The sequence below is a fragment of the Sebastes umbrosus genome, chromosome 4 (genome assembly GCF_015220745.1).
Source record: "Sebastes umbrosus isolate fSebUmb1 chromosome 4, fSebUmb1.pri, whole genome shotgun sequence".
Lineage (NCBI taxonomy): Eukaryota > Metazoa > Chordata > Actinopteri > Perciformes > Sebastidae > Sebastes > Sebastes umbrosus.
In genome coordinates, this window is record NC_051272.1 from 16,303,279 (window position 1) to 16,328,103 (window position 24,825).

The window sequence follows — 24,825 nt, forward strand, 5'->3', positions numbered from 1 at the left end:
AACTTTACGAGAAAAAAGTCGTAATATTAAGAGAATAAAGTCATAACTTTACGAGAAAAAAGTCGTAATATTAAGAGAATAAAGTCATAACTTTCCGAGAAAAAAAAAGTTGTAATTTTACGAGAATAAATCCATAACTTTACGAGAAAAAAGTCGTAATATTAAGAGAATAAAGTCATAACTTTACGAGAAAAAAGTCGTAATATTACGAGAATAATGTCATAACTTTACGAGAAAAAAGTCATAATAATGAATGCATCCTTAGATCGGCACATCTCCTTTTGAGACGCAAGTTTCTTGTGAGACTCACATGAACTGTGTCACTTCATGTCATATTCCCCAACCATGTGAAATTGCAAAATAACTGGCAAATTTCACAAAAAACTCTCAGCATCGCCTTCCACCGGCTTATAAATACTTTTAAGTGGTTTCACAGTCTTTGTTGTTTCTGCTTTTCCTTTTCTTTGTGGTAGTTTCCATCATATTCCGCCTGAATCTTCATAGCTTGTGACTTTGCAGTGACTTGCAATATTCCCCGTTGGGCATAGCGTAGCAAAGATGGTGAAATGTTCACCTGCACTTGACCCAGGTGTGCGCAGTTTGACACGAAACACAGCCCCGTGATGACAGCCGGAAGGCTTCCTTCACAGCCATTGGATAAAAGACAGATTTTAGAAAAGCGTCTGTCCTGCAGTGGTTTGACTTTTGAAATCTAGAGCCAATGAAAATGTGGGACATTGTCTCAATATGTGGGACGTGGGACAAGGGATAAAAATGCTGTGCAGTCCCTCGTAAAGTGGGACACCTGGTCATCCTAATGCCATATAGGCCTATGGATTCTTCTATTCTTGGCTTAAAACAGCCTTTCACAACCATAAATTGCTCAATATCACAGTTCATGAGCTTTATGCTGTAAATTGACACGCATAATGTGTGACATGTTATCTGATTTCATTCAGGGACAATAATTTCTCAAGTGTTTCGGCCTCGGGCGTCTTCATTGACGTCATTGGTCTACAAAGATACAAGCCTCGATATGCCCTTCACAGAAAACTTCCTGGATTACTTGACATATGCCCCGAAGCCTCAGCACATCACATAACTTCCCTCATTTTTATCATCCCTTTCTCAATGCAGACATATAAGTATACTGTATGGCCTTTTTACAAAAGGGCATAGGTTTAAATAAAGATATTTGCCTGATTTGCGGGTGTGTTTTGTTTGTTTGTTTGTTTGTTTGTTTGTTTGTTAAAGCTACATTTATTTATTTTTATTTAATTGTACCTTTATTTAACCAGGAAAGCCTAAAATCTCTTTTTCAAGTGTCTTGGCCAAGATAGAACAGTATTTGAAGACAAATCAGTAATAGACAGAAATTTGATTATACAATTATAAATACAATTTCTAATAAAATTAACATATTTCATCCTAAAAATAAACTAAATGTCACCGTAAAACAACTCAAGAACTGTCTAAAACTATGAAAATAAATAAATAAAAAACAATAACATAAACATCAATATCCTTAAATACCCTTACATCATTAAATCAATTTGTTTGCTAAACCTGTTTTTGTCTAATTGTGAAACGTGAGCAGCAAGTGGTTCTCTATGTTTTGACTACGTGTTGCAACACAAAGTGAGGGGGGCTGTCCCTGACCAACTCTTGAGCAAAGCATAGGACATATAGACCATTGGTTGTCATCAGCGACAGACACAGACATATTTTGCAAGTCCACATCCACTTCACAGAGTCTCACTAAGACGGGACACCCTTTTTCAAACTTATTAAGATGGATAAAAACAAAGCAGTGACTTTTTTTTATAGTATCACCGTTGATGAAATGTGTTCTGGTTTGAACGGTTAACTTTTACTTTAAATTTAGTTTAGTTTTTAGACTTCTTTCTTAAGTCTAAAGTCTAGTTTTGGAAAGTCTGATGTGCTCTTAAACTATTTGTAGGGCTGCTATAAATAGGCCCCTTCTGGCGACACATGCGTGTCTATGATAGGCAGTTACAGAGATTGTCTTCACACTCTCTGGCTCCAAAGCAACACTGACAACATCTTAATGGTGAGTTGGAAAATGTAGCTAGTTTTAAGGTGGCCGAGAAACACCTGAATTATATTCCTAACACGTACAAGTCAATAACACGTCTTTGGTTTGTGTTTGACCACTAACAGCCCTTCAACAACCTGATAGCTGATCCTATTTATAACTTGCTCCAATGCAAAGTACTTTGCTTGGTCAGAAAGGACAAGCATTGAGTCTGAACTGTGTGCTGGACTTTTGTATGAGTGTATACTTTATTTCTTCCAACAGGTTCTGTTACCACTCTGAAGTGTTTCTTTTTTATTCTTCAGGGGTTTTACATGGATAACACCATCAAATCTGAGCCTTGAACTTTGACAAACGGTGGACGTGATCACGGAGTACTTTCACACCGTGGGTGATACATTTACCTCGACACTTTTTGTGAGTTGCTTCAGTGGACGATGACTTCCAGACGGCCAATGACTCGCTCTTACTCTGGCAATGGGAGGACAAGCAGCTTCAGCGAAGACGAGGGCAGCTCTTCCAATGGCCGCACAGAAAGCCGCAATCCTTACCTCTCCAATGTTAGGCCGGAAAACAGGTAGACAGCCTCATCTCTAATCCATGTGTATGCAGAGGATGTTTCATGTGAAGCAGATCTGTATTATATATTGCATGGGGGGTAAAGAAAAAGCATCTGGGTCAGGTAGATCAAGTTAACATAACATGAAATTTCTCTGCATATTTGAATGTGTTTAGCTGGAAGAGTAAATTAAGTCATAGATTTTTACTATATTGTTGAGCACATCACATTGTGGGTCAAAAAACACATTTATCTCATCAATTATGCGTGTTTCTGTTTCCAATCTACAAACCATAAGAACGAGGAAGTGCTCCTTTTGTCAAAAAGGAGGGCAGTTATTAACTATTTCATGTAGGTGGGTTATATAGACCAAGAACTTTATCATTGACGCCCCTTCATTTGCCTTCTCTCTGAATAGCTATTCAAGGTATTCTCACTACAGGCCACCGAGGTAATCCACACTTTTAAAACATTCCTCCCAACTAACATCTTAACCACAAAAAAAATGGTTTATCCCAAGAATGAAACCCACACCTGTTTGAACTGTAATGTAAGTGTCCGGTTTGTCCAGTGTTGCGTTCAGTTTTTCGTAAAGAACATCGGTTTTAGTGTTGGATTGACAACTTTGCTTTGCTTGACGTCTCACAAGTCTCTGTGTCACTCATTCACACTCTCGTCGCTACCAAAAATTTCCATTAACATCCTTTTTTTCTTGATAAATGGAATGTATTGCACAGAGGTGAAGAGGTCACTGTAATGGTTCTGAAGTGTCGACGATTTGAAAACAAGATATTGACACTCTATCTGTGTTTGCTTCCAGGAGCACATTGTGCAGCGTCATGGCTCAGCTGACCGAGGACGTACAGCCGTCCTTTGAGACCACCTTGAAATCAAAGGCAGTGTCAGAAAACTGTAATGTGAGGTTCTCCTGTGTGGTGTCAGGTAGGTCTGTTCATTTGCATGTCTCAGCTTGTTGTTTGTTGGAGTAACTGAAACCTTTCAGATAGTTTGTGATGTGAAGAGACAGGATGTGACTAATCTGAAAACAAAGGGAGGATTTCACTTTGAAGGCACCCAATGAACTGCTTTATTCTTCCTGAACTGCTCCTTAAACATAACAGATCATATGAACCAATACGGTATGTTCAAGCTTGTTTTTCAGAATGTTGTGTTTTTAACGGCAGGCAGATTGGATGGGTGGGTCCGTCCAAAAGCAGCAGCTGCTCAAGCAGCTGACACATCCCAAACATGATGCAACGGCCGAAAAACACATTCATGCCATAGCTTCTATACTGCTGTTTTTGTTTACTATATAATTTCCCATATAAAATGATATTCAGTGAAAACTGTACTCCGAGTGCAAATTCGGACATGGCAGTGTTGTAGTACTCGAAACTGGTCTTGGTCTCAAAACCACTTTTTGAAGGACTTGTCTTGGAATCAATCACATTTTTACTCGGTCTTGTCTTGGTCGCAGAAAAGAGGACTCAGGAGTTTAAGACCAGTCGTATTTATATACTGTATATGGCAATGAAAGAGGTGAATGAAGAGGAATCAAGGAAAAGAGTGCCTATAGTTTGCATGTTCCACATTTTATCTTTAAGTGTGTCATGCAGCGCACCCTGCCTTGGTCTCAGTTCAGGTGGTCTTGACTAAAACACTTGGACATGGTCCCTGTGTAACAAATATTCATAGTACTTTGTGTCACTAGGAGTGTAATGTTTATAACCCAGAGGCAATCAGTTAATTCTTGTCTATCCATGTCTTTAGGTTATCCAGCTCCTGAACTGAAATGGTATAAAGATGATATGGAACTGGATCGGTATTGTGGACTCCCAAAATATGAAATTCGGAAGAATGGAAAAACCCACACTCTCCATATTTACCAGTATGTAACAAAACTTTCCAAGAATAGTAATCTAGTACATCAAATTATCAGAAATCCATCTTTTTGTTGGGACACTGTCAGTGTGCCTATAATATGAGATTAACAAGTGTTTCTGTTTCCAGCTGCACACTCGATGATGCAGCCATCTATCAGGTCTCAGCCAGCAACAGCAAAGGTATTGTCTCCTGCTCGGGAGTTTTGGAGGTCGGCACAATGAACGAGTTCCAGATCCACCAGAGGTTCTTTGCCAAGCTGAAGGAGAAAGCAGAGAAGAAGAAGAACGATCTGGAGGAAACCAAGAAGGGGGGTAAAGAAAACATTCAGAAAGAGCAACCGCAGAGAAGCCCAGAACGTCCTCAAAGGAAACGTCACGTCCCACCAGAGGAGAGGCCAGCAGTCAAGGAGCCCGAGGCTGAACTGGGAGCTGCAGCAGAACCTAACGGCATCAGCTCTGAAGTCAAGGAAACAGCCCCGGTGACTTCCAAAGACCTGGAGGAAACTGAGGAAACTTTGGCCAAAAAGAAAATAAAGATCACAAATGGCGTAGATGCCGGGGTTAACAGCAGCAACAGGAGAAGCAGCAGCAGCAGCAGGAGCCACATGATGGGGAATGGAGGTGAAAACTGTTATGATGGAGGAATCGGTTTAGCACAATTTCTGGCAGAGGCTCTCCAGTCCCAGAATGCTGAGGAGAAACAGAGTTCGTCTCGAGGGGAGAATCCTAAAGAGATGGATATCGTAAGTGCCAGCAAAGAGAAAGAGAGAGAGCAAGAGAGGATGCAAAAAGTGAGGGAAGAACAAGAAAAAGCCCTAGAGGAAGAGTATGAGAGAGAGAAAAGGAAAGAAGAAGAGAGGGAGAAAGAAAGGGAAAGGTTGAAGATGTCGCATACAGTACCGTACACGAAACACGGTCCAGAAGTGAAACATCACAGCAAGGCTCATAAGGATCACGAACACCACCACATCCAGGCATCCATCTCCTCTGTGCTACACTCTGTCAAAGACTTCTTCTTTGGTAAGAGCAAGAAGGACTCTCATGATCACACTGAGAACAAGGAGAGAGAGTTTGACCGCTCGCCTGCCTCAACGCCGCCATCACTTCGGCTTCAACCGGAGGATAAACAAGTGTGCAAGCCTCTCACGGAGGAGCCTATGGAAGTAGATAAACCAAAGGAGCCTTCAGAAACTGTGGATATAGAACAACAGTCTGTGTCACTGAAGCCACATGAACATAAGCATGAAGACAATGCTCAACACGCAGACCTGCCACCAGGTCATAAAAGCGTTGAGGAGACCAAAGCGGCTGATGGTGCCGCAGAGGCCATGGAGGTGACAGCGGGGCCAGAGAGCAGCTGCAGTCCAGGTGAAGAAATGTCATTGTCTGGGCTTCAAGTTCTCACTGAGGTACGTACAGTGGTCTTGAAGGGCAGCTGGCTGCCACTTGAGAGTTATATATAGGCTGCATTGTGTGACAAGATAATACAAAATGAGCTACTTCAGGGCCTGAACTATGTCAACTATGACCCAGTTTAGGCTTTGAGCTGCTGCTGGTTGCAAATGTGGTAGATAAGAAGCATTATGGCGACTCATAGTTAGATGTTATGGACAGTGTCTGACAATACAAGCGCTTTAAAACATACAGTATAATATCAGTGATCACTCAGCGACTGGTGGAGTGATTCATTCTGGCCATGTGAGGCTGTGGTTTCACTGCATCGCTATCACTCACAAACAAGATAGTGTGGGAGAAATAGGGAACCATTAGAAGCGAGCAACTTGCACTAAATATGTGTGTGGGGGTGGGGGATGTTGTGTATCCACACTGATGCACACCATAAGATAGGATGGGGAATAGCTGCGATGCCGGCTGCGATGAGTGGGACACATCAGTGCGTCAGAGATCATGATGAAACCTGAATGTCAGAAGCACTTCTCACGTTACAAACAGACAGAGGGCCGTGTGGTCTGGATGAGCGGGAGTAGAGCGGCAGGTCTCTGCTTGAAAGGAGGGTCTCGTCACATTGGACACATTCTTCACTGCACCCCCCCCCCTCCTCATATCTTAAAATAAACCTCTTCATCATTTAGAGAAGAGGGAGGAACAGCAGTGTTCTGCTTGGAGAATTGTTTCTGTCATTTGTGTAATTAGGGCGATCATGCTATGATTAATGCGCTGTACGGTATACACCCATACAGTGAGAAAGCAAAAAGGGAAACTCAGAGTCTTTTTTTCATTTTTGCTAGATTTGGGGTTGCACTGATTTAGTTCAGTTTCATCATGTGACTGTGAGACACTTGGCTTTTTAATATGGATTTATTTTATGACTTTCTTTGACATTATGAGGCAGAAACTCTTTTTATGTTTACATACATGACCATGTATTTTTGTCTTGGTCTTTTTTGCAAATTCTAAATGAGAGATTCAACATTAAAATTAAACTCTGTTGATGCCAGACTGACAATCATTAAATAGTTTACGAAAATCAGCTACATACAGTACAGTATATGGCCATATTAAATTGAAATCCACTCAAGTAACGGCCAAACCTTGCAAGCATGCAATCCTTTTCAAATAAAATAAATAATAATGTTATAGTTATTAGAATGTTATTTCTGATTCTGCATAATTTGCTCAAAGTGCCTGTTTGCTAAAGGAGAAAGTTGGGAAGAATTTGTTGAATTACGATATAATTTCTGAAATTTTATGTGATTATTTGAACCCATCAAAATCAAAATGTCCCCTAAAGTTAGATATTTGCTAGATATTTGTTTGTAAATGTATTCTGAGTTTGTGAATTGTTTTGTTCTCTGAATTATGCATGAAATGCACTAACACAGCAGATGTATTGAACTCAACGTTGTCCGTTGACATCCGTTTTTCTGGTGCACAATGACGTGGAAAAGGGAACTGAAGTTTAAACGTGATCTACTGTACCTGCAGAGCGATTGTTTGTCCATAATGTGGAAGTTCACCTGTACCTATGTATAGAGTGAGGCCTCATGAATGACTAGTTGGAGGAAGTCAAAAGATTTATATGAAAAGTGTTTTCTCACATGGTTGTGACATCTATTGACACCGGAGGTGTAGTGATGGCCACAGCTTCATTTTTAGATTGTGACACCAGTTCCCTTCCATCGAAAGCAGCAACTTCTTTTTTTCGTAGTAGTCACTGCTGGAGAGACGTGTTGTCACGAGGCGACATGTGGCTTGATTACTCTTCTGCATTCATTTTAATGGTGCGAACAGGACAAGCAGGGGCAGTGAGGGGAAAAAACCCGGCAACACTTCTATATGTAGCTTGAAGCATTAACTGTCAATCTTCTCTTTGGTGCCATGCACACTCAGATGTAAGATATATTTATAGTTTCCTCAACAGCTCGATGATGACAACAGATTTATGTGAATCATGCATGTTATGAAAAATCTTTTGTCGAGAGACAAGCGGTCTTTCATTCACTGCCCAGCAAGTTCTTTGTGTAAACACCACATCTGTGTCAATCCTGTGGAAATTCCCCTGTCTGTCTGGCTCTTTGGCATAAGACGCAGAGCACACAGTCACTTTAAAAACCTCAGTTACATTGTTTAAATCATAGACATAAAAGTTAGTATAAAATGTATTCATGGCTTAATATAGACAATGTTAAACTAAAAAAGGTGAAACTTGTTTGTTAAAAAAAAAAAAAACACTGAATTGGACCCTTGCACGTGCAAACATTTGGTTTCAGCTACCTCGCACGTGACAGGAGGTAAAGTAGTTCCTGAAATAAGCTGGCAGGTCATGAAACACAAGACTTAGTGCAGTTTGTTCCACATATTTGTTGAACTAATTGTTCTCTGATCTAGTAATTGATCAACTTTGTTCACAGACTGACCACAGTGGTCTTCCTCTCTGCCGGGGAATATAACACCGCATTGCAATTACATGTTTGTCCGTCACTGTTTATGCTTCTGTTAATTTATGGTATAAAAATGTGTCTCAGTCTAAAAGCGTCGCAGAGTCAAAGGTCACTGCAGTAAGTTCGCTGTAACAAGCTTCTTAAAAATACTCCTCGACATGACACTGAATGTTTTTTTTTCCAGTAGCTTGAGCAGTCTCTTACAGATCAAACTATTAAAATTAATTTTCATGCATAAGAAGCAGTATCAGGCATGTGTGTTTTATGGAGTTCATTGTGAGAGACAAACACTGCTCTAGCTTCAAATGCTCTGAAGTACTAAAATGCTTTATTTGTTTACTTTCCATCAGGCTGAAGAGAAAGATTCTCAGATAGTATCGGTTATCAAAGAGGTTCCCGTACACCGGCCAGAGCCAGATTGCCTGGTAGTTTCACAACAGCCTGATTGCCAGGCTGCAAGAGAGAAGTCTTCACCCAGGGAGGAAATATCTGCCCTGCTACAAGCCCCTAATGAAGAGGAATGCTCCCCCACATCCACCCTCACTAGTTTAGAAGAAAGCTGGACTTCCCCTCACAATCTTAACTCAGCGTCACACAGCCGCAGCCTTGGAGAAGCCACTGAAACTTTACAAGAAGAGAGGGTGAGGGTTGATAAGGTGGGGAAAGAAGAAGGTAAACCCGACACAGAGGAGGAGGGCCGTTCCTCCAATCAGTTATGTGAGGAAGAGAAAGCTGAAGTGAAATCAAACAACCAGCCGTGCTCAGATATAAACAGACCTGAGGTCACTGAATTAGCAACATGTACACTGGAAGAGGGAATAGAGCCATGTCAGTCTACAACACAAGATCATGTGCTTTGGCCTCTGCCTGCTGTGGCAGCGTACGGTGTAGAGAGAGAGAATGGAAAAGAACAGATTGAATGCACTTCACTGGTTCAGGAAATGAATGTAGGATTTCCGCCCACTGCAGCCCCGAAGAGTTTAAAGAAGGGTGACCTAAAAATACAGAAAGAATGTGCTTCTTCTATAGTAGAGGAAAGCATTGAAGACCGCGATGTCAGTGCAATACAGAGTTCAAACACAGGTTTTAGAAGCAGTGAAGAGGGAAGCATATTGAAAGAGGTATTGATTTCTGCATTAGATTTAGAAGTTAACAACCTAAAAACACAAGAGCAAGGCGAGAGCACTGAAGCAAGGAATGAAAGTTTACAGTTTAAAGTGGAGACAGAAAAGAGGAATCCAGTGAAAGTAGAGGATGAATCACAGAGCCTCTCTTATGTTTTGGAGGAACTCAGTAACGTAGACAGCAGCGAGAGACAGCAGGTTCGTCCCTCAGCGATTATCCCACTAATCCAGATATCTACTATAGAAGACACCCCAGATATTAATCCAACTGTGGCAGGTGTAAACCCAAATGAACATTTTATAATCCCAAAAATTGAAATAATGGAGCCTGAGCTCAAAGACTGCACTCTGCCTCTCACTATTTTGGCACTAAACAAGCAAGAATCTGAGCCTGTTACTTTGCAAAAACATGATGCAACTCATGCGTCTGAGGTGAAAATCCAAGACCAGAGCTTGGATGATTCTCCAAGCTCGCTGCCCACGCAGAAAAAAATGCACGGTGATATCAGCCTCCCACTTACAGAGAGGGTAAAGGAAGTTGCACAATTAGGTGACGAGATAAAAATGTTTGATATTTGGGAGCAGTCACGCGTGGAAAGCATTGAACAGCTCCCTCAAATGGACTATGCATCAATTCCTGTTATAAATGTTTCGTGCACTGATGACAAGGAGGAGGATGTATATGTAAACACCCATGTTTCAGATGCACAGCGGCCTTCTGAAACTGTGTTTGTGGTGCCACCGATCTCTATCACTTATCATGAAAGTGATGCAGCACTCAGACTGCCCACTCAAAGTGAATGGACAGAAACAGAAACTTCAACTGTCACGCAAAGGGGAACAGAGCATGACGCTGCCAATGATAATACGCCTGTAAAAACTCAAAGTAGAAACCAGAACCTAGAAGAAATGGCAGAAAAGAGTTTAAAAGAAAACACTTCCTCCATGCTTTATGAAGCTCTATCACCAAAGGTTGCTGACAATGTGCCATCATTCAGTAAAACAACTGAAGACAACATTGTCAATGATGTCTTGAAGACAAAACCCCTTAAAGAGGCCAAAATAGAGATGTCTGTGTCTGTTGAGGAAAGAAACAGATCATCTGTTGACAGACTCTGCTCTAAACCTCCAGCACATCCATCACTGAGTCCAGCCAGTCTCCGCAAATTCATGTCCAAAGCTGCTCCAGACTCAGATGCAGTCACCGTGGGTGACCGTCAGAATGACAAAGCAGACGAAGATCTAAGCGGAGGCTCGACACCAACATCCCTCTCCTGTGAGAGCAGTCCCCGACTGAAACGCAGAGACAGTCTGTCACTCATACGCTCCGCCACGCCTGAGGAGTTGGCCTCGGGAGCTCGCCGCAAAATCTTCATCACAAAAGCTAAAGAAGAGGGAGAAGGAGCGGTGGTCGTTGCGCTGGATGCTCAAGTCAAGAAGGAGACACCCTACATGTCACCCAGCCAGGCTCGCAGAGCAGCGTTACTGCAAGCTCCCACGGCACAAAACACCCCACCAATGGAGAGGCGCTCTCCACTGCTGAGCCGTAGAAAGGCCACCTTGGAGGTGCCAAAGGTCGTGGAGGCGACTCCCACAGAAGAGCCAGTCAGCACTAAACAAGAGGAGAAACCAGCTGAAAAGAAGCTGGACCCTTTGAAAGGTAAAGAATCACACCTCCCAATAAGAGCTGTATCTACTTGTTGGCACAATATGATATTGATCTAGTCATTTTAATTAATATCAACCAGAAAATGTATGTACAATATGGCAAAACACTCAGGTTATGTAGAATAACAAGTGATTCGTAGTAAAAGGGAGACACCCCAGGCAAAAACCTTGTTTTTCATGCACTGGTCAATTTTGAGACTTTGGGCTATTTTGCTTCCATAACATGTCTTCTTTCAGACTAGTGGAAAGAAAACATCCAAAGTACACATCTAGGTGTTTATTTTACTACTTTGTCTATTTTCATCTGTAGATTTCTCCTAAATTCAAAAGTTAGCATTAGATAATGCCTCATTTGCATATTTAAACATAATATTTCAGAAAACTTGTAACACAAAATCTATTTTTCTTAATGTAAGTAATCAACTGAGGAAGTTTCATGGTGATATCTATTAGTAAATATTTTTTTTACCAAACTCACCCGTAGTATCTTGGAAAATGTATGGAACTTTACAATCCATATCTTTAAAAGCCGTTTCCTCAAAATGATCCAGAGATCTCCACTTCAGCAGCACTTACATACACCAGACTTTCCAGTTTCTTTCCTATATATATTCTGAAGGTTTTTACTGAGGGGGTTGTTCATATATCATTCATAGCCTGATTTATACAACATCTTATTGCTAAAAACATGGCAAAAATGTTTTTTTTTATGGCTGCTGACAGCATTTTGTTCCCTCTTTAGAAACCTTTGACTCTAAAATGTCAACAAAATGAAACAATAATTTTGAAGCTAGCTTTATCCAAGATTTTTGTTGTTCTGGAAATTTATGAAAATTAGCACATATGATAAGATAATGCCTCATGTGCATATTTAAACATAACATTTCATACCACAAATAATTGCCTTATTGCAAAAAATATACTTGGGAAGTTTCATGGTGTTTTTTTTAAATGTTACCCTATTCACCTCGGGTGTCTCCCCTTAAATGCCAGCCTACAGTGTAACATGTCTGATCGTTTCATGTAGTTTTCACAAAATATCATAACACAAATGGTCCTGTGAAATACTTGTCAACACATGACACCGGTGTGTGAGGAAATGGAGACATTAGAAAGTCCCTACTCTCCAGTACAGTACAGTACAGTATATATTTACATTTGGCCCCTTGTTGGGCACCCCCTCTCTCATGCACCACCAGCTCCACAGGTCATCCGTAAGATCCGGGGAGAGCCGTTTCCAGACGCCTCCGGACACCTGAAACTGTGGTGCATGTTCTTCAACGTGCTCAGTGATTCAACCATCAAGTGGTACAGAGATGAGGAGGAAATACTGGAGGTGAAGAGAAGGTAAATCCCCTTCTTGTCTTACAAAATCAACAGCGATGTCACATGGTTTTCAATTTGTTTGTATTACTTGTCATCTTTTCTTCCGCTGCTATTGTTTTGAGGATTTCCAGCCGACATGACATGGTTAAAAATGGACAGGTTCCAAATCTGAAACAATAATGCAACCAGGATGAGCAGGATTTATTTGGGCCTCAGCGTGCATCCCGCGGCCTCCTGTCATTCTCATATTCTCACTGCAGAGACGTCCAGCTCATGTGACTGTGAGACCCACAGCTGTGACACAGAGAGGTGAATCTCTGGCTAGACACAGAAAACTGTAACCTGACACAATATTTTTCCCATCTCCAGGGGGCATTAAAAGTCTATATATGTGCTATTGGCTGCTGTGTCAGCAGACTGCTGCTACACAGCGTGGCCATCTGTCTCACAGTGACACCTTGTGGGTTGTTGTTGAATCTTTGACATAAGGTATAACTTGACGTGTTTCATGATTATGTGTTTTTCCCCCTTTTTTGTCCTCAAGTGGAGGAGATGAAAGCCAAGTAGCACTGGCTGTTGTTCTAGCATCCAGCAATGACTGTGGAGTATATGGCTGTTCAATCAATAATGAATATGGGAGTGACACGACTGACTTCCTGCTCAGCGTAGACAGTAAGATGCAGTATTCCTTGAGAAATCAAGTGTGAAATCTAAATCTTATAATATATAAATAATGTTTTTATCATTTCTATTTTACAGTTCTGTCTGAGATACTACTAAAAGATGATTTGGAAGGTACATTTTTTTCAGTAACATATCAACCTTTTTAAAACATTTTCTGTAAATGATTGCTCATTGTAAAAACGTGTTTCTGTTTTCCTTCAGTTGGCGAGGAGATCGAGATGACCCCAATGCTGTTCAGCAGAGGCCTGGCCGACTGTGGCAGCTGGGGTGAAAAGTACTTTGGCCGTATCATGACAGAGACGGTGCAGGTCGGGGAGGGCTGCGCTCACAAAGCCAGCAGAGTGAAAGTCATTTACGGCCTGGATCCCGTTTTTGATTCTGGGAAAGCCTGCATCATCAAAGTCCAAAGCCCCATCGCCTACGGGACCACGCAGGACAACAACCTCCCAGAGAGAAATCTACAGATAACTAAGCAGGTGAGTGGTGGATGTATTGTCTACAATTGATCCCAATAAACTCTTTGTTATCATAATTGCAGGATATAAGTCTGCTTCATTAAATTCTTTGTGTTGGCAGGAATGCAAAGTCCAAAACATGATTCGAGAATATTGTAAAATCTTTGCTGCTGAAGCAAGAGTCATTGAGAACTTTGGCTTTTCACTAGAGTAAGTATCACGCTTATTATACAGTAGCTCTGATAAGTGATTCCTATTAACCCTGATCCTACTGACTGAGGTCCCCGCAGACCCCATAGGTCTACTTTTATCACCTTTTTGTTTTCTGTTTCTTTTTAATTCGTTTTTTAATTACTTGAGTATAGCAGCTAACTGGGTAGAGTATATCGGCCGACTGGGTCGAGTATAGCAAGCGACTGGGTGGGTCGAGTATAACAAGCGACCGGGTTGAGTATAGCGAGCAACTGGGTCGAGTATAGTGAATGACCTGGTGGGTCGGGAATAGTGAGCGACTGGGTGGAGTATAGCGAGAGACCAGGTGGGTCGAGTATAGCGAGCAACTGGTTAGAGTATAGTGAGCAACTGGGTGGGACGAGTATAGCGAGTGACCGGGTGGGATGAGTATGGCAAGCGACTGGCTCAAGTATATTGGCTGACTGGGTCGAGTATAACGACTGAATGGTTTGAGCGAATGACTGACTGGTTCAGGTATCGAGCATGGGACTGGGTCGAGTATAGCGACCGGCTGGATATTCACAATTTTTTTTATGTCTGGTGATATGGAGGTTCTCAAGGTTTTATATGCGTCAAACGCGTGTGACCCACTGGGTCAGTCAGTAGACCTTTTATGTTAAATAGGTTGGTAGGATGAGGGTTAAAATGCTTGTGATCAACCTACTATTTGTTTGTGTTGCGAACAGAGTGACTCCTCAGTATCTGATGTACCGGCCTGCCAACTCTGTGCCATACGCCACAGTGGAGACTGAGCTCGAGGGTGATTTCCTCCAGTACTGTGTGATGGATCCTAAAGGCAAGCTGATTACACGAACCGATACTGAGGTGGAGCAGAAATGCAACTCCTTCCAGCACTGGATCCATCAGTGGACACATGGCAATTTGCTGGTCACCCGCCTGGAGGGTAAGACACACGTTTATAACGAGCGCAATCATTTATCTATTTGTTGCAATGATAATAATCTTCTGTGATTTATTATTGCAGGTGTGGAATCGAAGATTACAAACGTCAAAGTTGTGACCAAGTCGAAAGGGTTTGTATCTAAACCAGGACATGCAAATGTTATTGTTTGTTTTCTATCAGAATAGCTGGAATAAAAAGGTGTCCTTTGTATTTCAGATACCAAGGACTAACAGAGAAAGGCTCTCCTGAAGTGTTCGAGCAGTTCCTGACACACCACCAGTGCAACTATTACTGTGGACTTCTTGGCCTGCGCCCTCTTAAGACTATGGAGCAGCAGACCACCAAGATAAAGGGCTCCAGGAGCCCCCTGCTCAACCGCAAGCTGGGCTCTAACAGCCCACAGCTGCAGCGGAAAGGACACAGCCCCCAGATCTCTAGAAAGGCTAATTCTAGCCCAAAGGTGGCTAGAAAAATCCAGGAGACAGAGGACGATAAATCAGGCACCACACCCAATCCTGCAGAAACTGTTGAAGTTCTTGAAACGAGGTAGGAAGAAGCGCCTCTTCTGTGTCAAGCAAGATTTTATTGCTTGTAATGGTTTAGTATTACCTGTTTCTTTCCAGTTACCAAAACCAGCAAGGACTTGAAGAGTATGATTAAAAGAAAAGGGAATAGTTTGTTGACCTGACTTGTCATAAACTGTGAATTTTTCAGTCGCCATTACAGTTACAGTCTGAGACAACCATAGTTGAAAAGCTTATGATTAAACAGCATGATTCATCGCGCAAAAATCCACCGCGCTTCGCACTTTTAAATTTGCATTAAAGCTTTTGTTCCTTTTAATGAAGAGACGTCAACATTTTCATGGTTTGATTTGAAGAGTTATGGAGAATAAAAACCACAGCCAGAGTTCCACCTTCGACGCTGCATGTTCATCTGTGATGTACAGCATGTGTGTAGGACATAAAAGTTAATTTTAGAGACGTTATATTTGGATTGCATTAGAAATGCCTACGCAGCATTTCCTTTACACAGCAAAGTTGAGCTCATGCTGTAGAATTACAACACCGTTTTTAGGTCAAAGATGTTTGTGTGCACTTTTGTTTTTGGCATTACTTTTTAGTAGTTTTTGAGTACTTCGTGTCTGTCGTGTCTTTAATAAGTCCTCTTGTAGTATTTCAGAATATATGCTGGTGAGTGCAAAGCAATGAGCAGTGAGAGGCTTGCCAGTAAACTCTTTAACTATGGTATGTTCACGCTCATTGTGTAGAGGAAATTAGTCACACAATGCCAAAAAATTTGGTGTGCGGCTATTTTCCTTATACGTTAAACCGTGGTTAGCACCTCTCTGCAACACTTGTGTGCGTTCTTCCTCTCTCTCATGCCCGCGCTCATTGACATGCAAATACACTAGTGTGTTCCCGGCAATGAGGAAAAGCTGCAGAATGAGTTCCACACAGTAATTTTGATGTGACCTATGGATTGTTGGATGAAAGCACACTGAACAAAATAACCAAAAGAGCAGATTCAAGACTTTCAGAAGCCTATTGGGCACTAAGTAAGGCTCCCGGAATGAAAGTTTTGCAGAAACTGACGATTTGCTGAACAAGAGAGCTGTGAGTTGTGCCGGTGTAGAATAAGAATCAGAAGGAAAAGCATTCAGTTATCTTGTGAGTTTGCACAGGTATTCATGGTTAAATTCCCACAAGAGTCACTTGCCTTCTACAAATAAAAAGCAACTGACAAGAATCCTGAAGGAATTCTTGTAATGGCTTATTGGTTAATGATCAACGAGAGTTTTCAAAGTCTTCCGCTCGTAAAATTTCAGCTGCCGTTACTTCACATCACTGTAATTGCATGATTGTTTGTGATAGAAAAAGAGGTTGAAATATTGACCAGCGGATGTTAAGGTGTGGTGTCATGCAAACAATCTGTTTTGTGTTTATGTGTACATAAAGTCAAAGGACTGAATATCTGAAGCAGTGTGAAGAAAAATGGTAAACGTGTGCGTGAGTGTGTGTGTGAGTGAATGAATGAGTTAATAAGAAGAATAGATGAGTGTTTACAATGTGTGCCATCTTTGTTGTGTCACATCATGTCAGCAAATGTTTGTTTTTTTAAATAAATACGTAAAACATTTGTGTCCAAGCATAGATCACATTTTCATTTTCATGACTGCATGTATAATAATCAATAATATTATGAATTAATGTAGCCACTCAGTTTTATTTGAAATATTTACATATATCAAACTGTTGATGCCTGAATATTTCCTAAGGTATATTTTTGTCCTTTTAATCCTTGGCTTTAAATAAAAGCCAATATCTGAATTAATTTACAATATAATACATGAAAGATACATTCATCTTTAAAAGATATACATATAGACTTTACATTTTTTTTTTTTACAGTATACAAACATGGAGAGACACGTAAATGAACTACAATATAAAAACAGACACTGATATTAATTTTTTGTTCCTAATTACAAACTGCCACATCAGAGAGACCACAGCATTGACAACACTTAGAGAAAAACACAGTGACGTTTGCTAATGAGCTCCACGATCCTTCAAATGAGATGGTCCCATTGTTTACAGTGCTGCAAAAAAAATATAATTTGATATGTAAGTATAAATAGCCCCATTATCAGAGAGAGATATATATATTTATAAATCTATCAACCCTGTGTGTCACTGATGTTTTCCCTAATTCAGCCACCTTAATGAAAATGGACATGCTTACCTTTGAAAGAGGTCTTGGCAGCAAGTTTGTATATTTCCGTCTGTGGCATTGAAAGCCGATGTTTGGAACAGCTCCACGCAGTCAAATGGAGGAACGAAGAGGATCCCTGAGAAATAAAGTGGAACTAGAATTACCACCTCGCAGTTGTATGCCTCTACCAACCAGTCAAGTTGCATTTCACATCCATGTCTGTCCAAAATGTCATCGCATCACTCAGCATATGAATCCTTAAGTTATGGCCAAAACCGTGTTTTGTGAGTTCACTGTGACCTTTGACCTCTGACCTCGAATCAGATCATCCTTGAGTCCAAGTGGATGTTTGTACCAAATTTGAAGAAATTCCCTTAAGGTGTTCCTGAGATATCACGTTCACGAGAATGGACCGGACGGACATGAGGTCACAGTGACCTTGACCTTTGACCTTTGACCATCAAACTCTAATCAGATCACCCTTGAGTCTAAGTGAACGTTTGTAACAAATTTGAAGAGATTCCCACCAGGCGTTCCTGAAATATCACGCTCACGAGAATGGACTGGACGTACATTCAGACAGGGAACCTGACAACATAAAGCCCCCGGCCACGGCTGCCGTCGGCGCGGAGGCATAAAAAAGCTACTCAGTTAAAGCCCAATAGAAAACTACAACGCCAGTTCAATTCAAACGGTCTTACCTGCAACGCAAGCATTGATGAGAGACACACAAGTCCCAGTGATCATAGCTCTCAACACCAGAGATGAGACAACGCCTCTCTTGGACGGGCATATAGAGGCTATAGAGGAAACAATCATTACTGAGAGAGTTAACCTGCGGCAGGACAGAAACATGACTATGGGATGGTAAAATACTCACACAGGCCTCCGATCATGATGCCCAGCGAGCTGAAGTTGGCAAACCCACAAAGAGCAAAAGTGGTGATTACTTCTGATCGCACCTGAAACAAGAATAAACAAAAATGTTATTTTGCGTTGTGTAAAATCATTTCCCTTCCATTTTTTATTTGTGCAGTGCTCATGCATTCATACTTGTAGCACACCCGCACTCGCTCCAATTAAGAGCATTTACTCACAGATATCCATTGTCTTACGCCTCCAACGACTTCATCAAGTCCACCAATTCTGTTGTTCTTCAGTACAGATAGTTTCTCGTAGGCCACAAACTCATTGAGGAAGAGCTTTGTGCCAATTAGTTCAGCCACAGTGAAACTCTCGTCATACGGGACTCCCATCATAAAGGCCACCGGCATGAACACGTAAGAGCAAATTATCTGTGAGCGCAGAGAGGCATGAGGTGATTTGGATGTTGTTAGACTCACTTGTTGAATTTGCAGTAAAATCTGTTAAACATTTGCACGAATAAATAAATGTGTCTGAATAATTAGTTAAATTATCATCATAAATAATAAAATGCATCCTCGAATCTAGGGCTGACTCGAATGCTTCGAAGTTTCGACCGTTGCCATGGAAATCGACCTCCAAATCAGTATTTGAATGCTTTGTTTTAAAAAAGAAAATGCTATGTACAAGTATGTCATAATAATTTACAAATCCCTAAATAGCTCATGAAATAAGGAATAATCCCACAACATTATTCATTATTCATATTCATATTCAACATTAGGGCTGCACGGTGGTGCAGTGGTTAGCACTGTCGCCTCACAACAAGAGGTTCAAACCCGGCTTGATGTCTTTCTGAGTGGAGTTTGCATGTTCTCCCCGTGTTAGTGTGTGTTTTTTCCGGGTTCTCAGGTTTCCTCCCACAGTCCAAGCAGGTTAATTGTTGACTATAAATTGCCTTAGAGGCCTATTTCCTCTGATAGCCTTTGTGTCTTCTAGACACCAACAGTAACGTTAGTTTTGCCGTTGCTTAGCAGCGGTGTTCTCACGTCAACCACTTGAAGCCAAGCATATCGTGTACACGACTTCCCATGTTGTAAACACAAGCTCACGAGTTTCATTTGAAGGCGCCATAATAGAGCGGCATCATAAGTCATAGGCTAACCTTCACTATGGACAAAAGAAAGGAGATTCAGGCATTAGACTCCTTCAATGCATTGAGAGAAGAAGAGTCTGATGGTAGGAGGTTCCAGGACTGAGCGATGTGGCTTGATTGTGACTGCTGTTGTGAGAAGCATTAGGGTACTACAACTATAATATTTAGTTATACAACCCTGTGTTGTAGAATGATAAATACATTAGCCTTTTAACTTGTACCTTGAAAATCAATGTAGCGGGTACATTTTAACCGTTGGTGGTTTTAGGCATAAAGCAACCCCCTGGAGGTTCTAGTGAATTATCAGTCTTTTGCTGAAACGTACCTGAAATGTGATCAAAGGATATCCCACCATACCGCCGAGCCAACTCAAAGCTTTATTTATGAAGTCGAGGATGGCAAGGAAGGCTATCAAATTAGCTGCAATGTTAGCAACGAGACCTATTGAAGCAGATGCTCCGCTGCTAGCAGCCTCCAGGATGTTCCCTTCATCTCTAGGGGGTAAACAAAAAAATAATTTAATTCACAAAAGTAGAAAAATGGTGAAATGGGAAGAGAAGAAATGAAGAGACAGATATACACACCCACAAGCCACTTTAATATTCTTGTCTGACTTGAAGGGACTCTCTTCTGTCTCTGGAAAAGACAGTTTGGAGATGGCCAAGGCACAAGGAGCAGCCATTACAGAGGCTGATATCAAGTTTGCTGGATCAATCTGCAAAATACAAGGAAATGTCATTTAATTCAGGGCGCTGTGGTGGAGTTGCTGAAATAATCAGCAACATATACAACATTACAGCAACTTAAACTTTGCTTTGGAAACTTTTATTTTGTTTTACAAACACAATTTTGTATTCATTTACTAATCATCTTCAAATATCTCATCTGAATTCGTCTTTTTGCATATAGATTTCTTTTCATTATCATTATTTGTATGTATGTATTATATGATGGCATGAAAACAGCTTCATCTCACCCCAAATGAGATGAATGCCCCCATGACACTGCCTGCAATTGTGGCAAATCCGCCAGTCATAACAGCATGGATCTCAGATTTGGTCATGTCGTTCAAATAAGGGCGGATCAGCAGCGGAGCTTCAGTCTGAGCAAAAGTAAACAAGCAGAGTAACTGTAGGATTTTTCTTCTGCAGTTATGTAATCATAAAAGTAAAATACAGAGATTATATTCATGAAATTTCAAAGCAAAATGTAGTCAGACTAGTGTCAAAGATAGTGCTGCAAAGACATCAAGCCTTGCTTCAGAGTACCTGTCCAACAAATATATTGCCTGCCACACTCAAGGTCTCGGTAGGAGAGGTTCCCATCGTTATCTGCATAACCCATGAGATCTGCGTGGACAAACACACATGGCTCTTGGTCATAGTAAGACACACCAGGTAAGCAATATACAGCTACAGGAAGCTACTGTATGCTGCAGTGAGGTACAACTTTAAACCTTTCTTTACCTTCAGAATGAGCCACTGCATGATCCCCAGATAGTAAAGGATCGACATCACGCTGCTGAAGAACACAACAATGGGCAAAGCCTGAAGAAGAAATCACAAAATTAAAGTTTAACACGTTCAATTTCAGTAACTTAAGAAAGAATACAAAGTCATCCACTTACTTGAAAGGCAAAAATGTCGTTGATCAGATCTCCAAAAACAAAACGTGACCCTTCTTTGGTGTAGTCAAGGAATATCTGTTATCATAAGACAAAAAAGAAACACGAGTTATATTATTTCAAATGATTAATTCTTTCCTCAGTCCATTCATTTATGACGCGGCTACTCATTCATTCATATTGTACAATAGGAAGTCATGGAACAAAAGCATTCAAAAGTGATTAACAGACCACATGCCTGTGGCCACATGCTGCTAACTCAACTCTCGGATGACCCAAGAATGAAGGGTGAACAACATAATAAAGTGTCTCTAAAGATAAGCATGTACGATCCACTCAGTTAAAGACTATTGTGCCCTGGTAGATAAGGAACACTGTGTGCCATACAAGCAAAGTCTGTTTTCTGCAGACCAAGAGCTTCAGGATCATGTATGATGAATATAAATGTAAATTTTGGATGTTATTAATATAAAATGGATGGTATTTGCAATCTGTGTTCCTAATAAAAGAATTTATAAGGTACAAATACCTGTTAATGTTATGTTTGCTAATGATTTGGGAGTTTGGAGTGAATATTAGTGATGTCTGGTGAAGGAGGACTGGAGCTTGTGTAATAATCATTAGTGTGTATCCTTTTATTCACACACATGCCTAACTAGTTGATAATATAAAATCTAAGCTGAAGCCTGCTAAACTGCATATTGTTTTCCCTAAACATGTGTTTTCCTTTGTTTTTGGTAGAATGCACTTTTCATTTATCAGTATTTTAGATAAGAAAACAATCAAGTATATTACCTGCACTTGCTTTCCCAGCCATTGGAACGCTATGTTTCCAGGCTCTGTCCTTATTACAAAGAGGCCGATACAGAACTGCAATCCCATACCCCAGAACACAGGCCTCCATGTTACCTAAAAAAGATTTTTAAAAAAAGGAAGTAGTTAGTGTATCAGGGAGTCTCCATAAAGTCTTACGTTATCACAGGGAAGCACTTTTGCTAAACCTTAAGATGATAAGGACACAAGGCCAAATGATATCCAAAGACTCAGCAAAACAGACCAGATAAGTTGAGCGATAACGCCCATGTCGAAACAGTTGTCACCACAGTGACCATTCATCTTTCAGTGGTTGACTCACCGCCGTCCTGTGTGCTGACAAGAGGAACACAAGCACGACGAACAAGCACACCCCCCCGAACGAGATGAGCTGCTCGGGACGCCGGCTTGTATCTAAGACGAGCCACAGAACAAGCAGGATCACGGCTGCTGAGATAAAAACCCTGGAAACAAGATAAAACACATCTTCACTCATTAACAGGTCCCATTATGTGTAGCTCATTATCATCAACTGAAAACAAAGACATCCACTCACCATTTTAGCCATTTCAAGTTGGATTTAAAGCATCTAACTGCGGGTTTGAAACACTGACTGATGCTTTCTCCTTTGTGTTTCTTCAAGAGTTCATATGATTGAGCAACAACAGCCAAACTGGTCAGGACTACAAGAGCGATGGCCCTCTGGAAATCCAACACACAGGCTGCAATGAAGTATGCCACATAACCTACAGGACAGAAAAGAACAATGGATCAAAGAATATTGTCTATATTCACTAAATTCTTATCACAAATGAACAGACGTTTAATCATACCTGCTCCCAGTACGCCCAGCACAACGTATTTGAAGGTTTGTGAGTGAGTCTTGAGGTAATCCTCTGTGGCATTAATTGGCTTGGAAACTTGGCTGAAGTACAGGACAAAAACATATTTCTGTTTCAAATATCCTTCTCGTGTGAATAAAAAAAAAATCTTTAATTATAGATTCAATATGAAGTGATGTATATTTGCCCAAAAGTTTGTATTAAATGCAATCAAATCTTAAAGGGACAAGTTAAAGTTTTCCCAAGTATAAACATTTTTTAATTGTGTTTTATTGTCAATGCGTGAACAGGTTGTAACCTAACCTAAAAAATGAGACCTTACGCAACTTTCTGTGTTTCCTCTCTCAGCCTGTAGACTGCTTTTGATGTGAAGGATGCGGGCCAGTTTTTCCGGGAAAATCTAATGGATGTGACGTCATGCGCGCTCGCGAGTGCCTTTACTCTCTTCAGCTCCGCTAACAGGGTTAACAGTGTGCAACGATAGCTAACGTTAGGTTAGGAATGGAGTCCACTAACGCCAACAAACGACGAGCCCCTTCCACAACTCAGACTCCAACACAAACTACACGGAAGCACAAAAAAATCTAGTAATAAAAATAATCTAGTTATATCTAGTGAATGTGACCGACGTCTGGGGAAAACTAGGATCAAAATCGGCCAGGCCTTCGATTCATGGAAGGACCTTCGTTTGGTTTTGGGTATCAAAACGGACCCCGAGCTGGCAAAATTCCTATTGGACAGGTAACATTACTGCCAAGCATGTGAAATATATAGTAATATCACAATTCAGTCTCGTGTGTGTCGCCTCACTGTTTTGACTGATGCTCGCTCGCATCTACGTAGTGCGAGCACTGATGTTGATATAACGGCCACAGGCATCACTGTTAACAAGCAATTTCTAATGCCTATATATAGCTCCCTTAACAAAGTTTAGACACAGAAAACAGCTGCACAGATTTTCTGTTGAATTAAGTACTGTACATTTACATAAACATGATTGCAGAGGCTTAATGCTGTGCACCTGCTGTGATAAGTGCACCTCAAATAATTAATTATCATTTTACAAAATGAAATCACTTGAGCTGACACACCTTAAGTATGATCCCAATCCCTTTTTAGTCTTTTTAGTCTGCCCTTTGACCTCTTTGACGCTGCTAGTATCAGTTATGTTGTCCTCCTAAGAAAACAAACGCATTTTATTTTGTAAAAAATTATCATGTTGTGCCATTTTCTTTAAAAAATGAAATGTGATACATACCGCTATTTCAAAAGCCTGGTTGTCCACGCCTTTTCTGTGGGCATGAGTTACATTTTTGAGCTGAACGCTGTCGGTTTCCGCTGAAAAACACAATCATTGTTCACTTCAATGCAGCAGCTTCAACATTTAACAACCAGGAAGGCCAAACAAGTTTCCATGTACTCTGTGAGATTAAAAAAAGAAACTTAAAATAACTCCACAGAGTCCTCGTGGCTTATCCTGTGAAGAATGGTGCACAGAAATACCAAATCACAACTGCAAAAGAAACGTCTTAATTCAAGGAAAAGCAGAGCTAATGGCTTACTCATTGTGCGTCCTCCTAAACCCGGCAGTCAAATGCTGAGCTGTAAGACTCACTGCGGGAAAACATAGTCTGCCCATGAAAACATCTCATTATTAATTAACAGACACGTTACGTGTTTCTCTGATCTGTCCCAGGAAGTACCGGACACACAGTCATACGTGGGATAATGCAACAAAAATAATTTAATGAGGTGATATGAAGCAACATTTGAAATGATGTGACGTTGGTTGAACAAAATTCTCTGGAGCAACAGTTGATAAGACGGGAGTGAATGTCAACAGATGTGAATTCATTGGGTCTGACTTTGAGCTTGAAAATCCAATATGTGATAATACATCGTGGAGGTATGAGTTTATCTGTAGGAGGAAGTGCTCCAACCACGCTTTAAATTAGTCATAAAAAGTCACTATGCTCCTAGTTATAACGAATACATTTCTCAGAAGCATGTGAATCA

At 40.9% G+C, this 24,825-nt stretch overlaps 2 protein-coding genes across 5 annotated transcripts; one reads left to right on the forward strand and one right to left on the reverse strand.

The window, feature by feature from the left end:
- Positions 1-1,717: 1,717 nt before the first annotated feature.
- On the forward strand, positions 1,718-16,944 carry alpk3a (alpha-kinase 3a). Of its 4 annotated transcripts, XM_037768702.1 has the most exons (15): positions 1,722-2,071; positions 2,362-2,633; positions 3,034-3,066; positions 3,436-3,557; positions 4,386-4,503; positions 4,626-5,907; positions 8,751-11,184; positions 12,392-12,539; positions 13,063-13,190; positions 13,278-13,313; positions 13,404-13,678; positions 13,779-13,867; positions 14,578-14,795; positions 14,877-14,925; positions 15,012-16,944. In XM_037768702.1, the coding sequence occupies exons 2-15, from the start codon at positions 2,494-2,496 to the stop codon at positions 15,343-15,345; spliced, it is 5,406 nt and encodes a 1,801-aa protein (XP_037624630.1). In that variant the 5' UTR covers positions 1,722-2,071; positions 2,362-2,493; the 3' UTR covers positions 15,346-16,944. The 4 variants fall into 4 exon arrangements, 2 of the variants coding, with proteins under 2 accessions (XP_037624630.1, XP_037624631.1); XM_037768703.1 differs by lacking the exon at positions 3,034-3,066; XR_005206754.1 differs by lacking the exons at positions 13,278-13,313; positions 13,404-13,678; positions 13,779-13,867; ... (1 more) ...; positions 14,877-14,925; positions 15,012-16,944 and adding an exon at positions 12,641-12,827 and having other exon boundaries at positions 1,718-2,071.
- A 246-nt stretch (positions 16,945-17,190) lies between these two features.
- Positions 17,191-24,473, reverse strand: slc28a1 (solute carrier family 28 member 1). Its single transcript, XM_037768705.1, has 18 exons — positions 24,370-24,473; positions 24,068-24,109; positions 23,901-23,986; positions 22,801-22,892; positions 22,524-22,713; positions 22,290-22,431; positions 21,950-22,063; positions 21,158-21,232; positions 20,997-21,077; positions 20,799-20,879; positions 20,507-20,632; positions 20,115-20,245; positions 19,856-20,024; positions 18,608-18,805; positions 18,391-18,472; positions 18,212-18,310; positions 17,541-17,646; positions 17,191-17,397 (listed from the first exon to the last, which is right to left on the reverse strand). Exons 1-18 carry the CDS (start codon positions 24,373-24,375, stop codon positions 17,277-17,279), a joined length of 1,941 nt encoding a protein of 646 aa, XP_037624633.1. The 5' UTR covers positions 24,376-24,473; the 3' UTR covers positions 17,191-17,276.
- Between the last annotated feature and the right edge of the window lie 352 nt (positions 24,474-24,825).

Bases quoted from the DNA above. Each gene is read 5' to 3' on its own strand.
- alpk3a (XM_037768702.1), top strand. From the start codon at position 2,494: ATGACTTCCAGACGGCCAATGACTCGCTCTTACTCTGGCAATGGGAGG. The intron at 2,634-3,033 runs GTAGACAGCCTC...CTCTCTGAATAG, and splicing joins AATGTTAGGCCGGAAAACAG to CTATTCAAGGTATTCTCACT. The intron at 14,926-15,011 runs GTTTGTATCTAA...TTTGTATTTCAG, and splicing joins GTTGTGACCAAGTCGAAAGG to ATACCAAGGACTAACAGAGA.
- slc28a1 (XM_037768705.1), bottom strand. The intron at 22,714-22,800 runs GTATGATTAAAC...TCTGTCCTGTAG, and splicing joins GCTGGGCGTACTGGGAGCAG to GTTATGTGGCATACTTCATT. The intron at 20,880-20,996 runs GTAAAGAAAGGT...TTGTCCACGCAG, and splicing joins TGCAGTGGCTCATTCTGAAG to ATCTCATGGGTTATGCAGAT.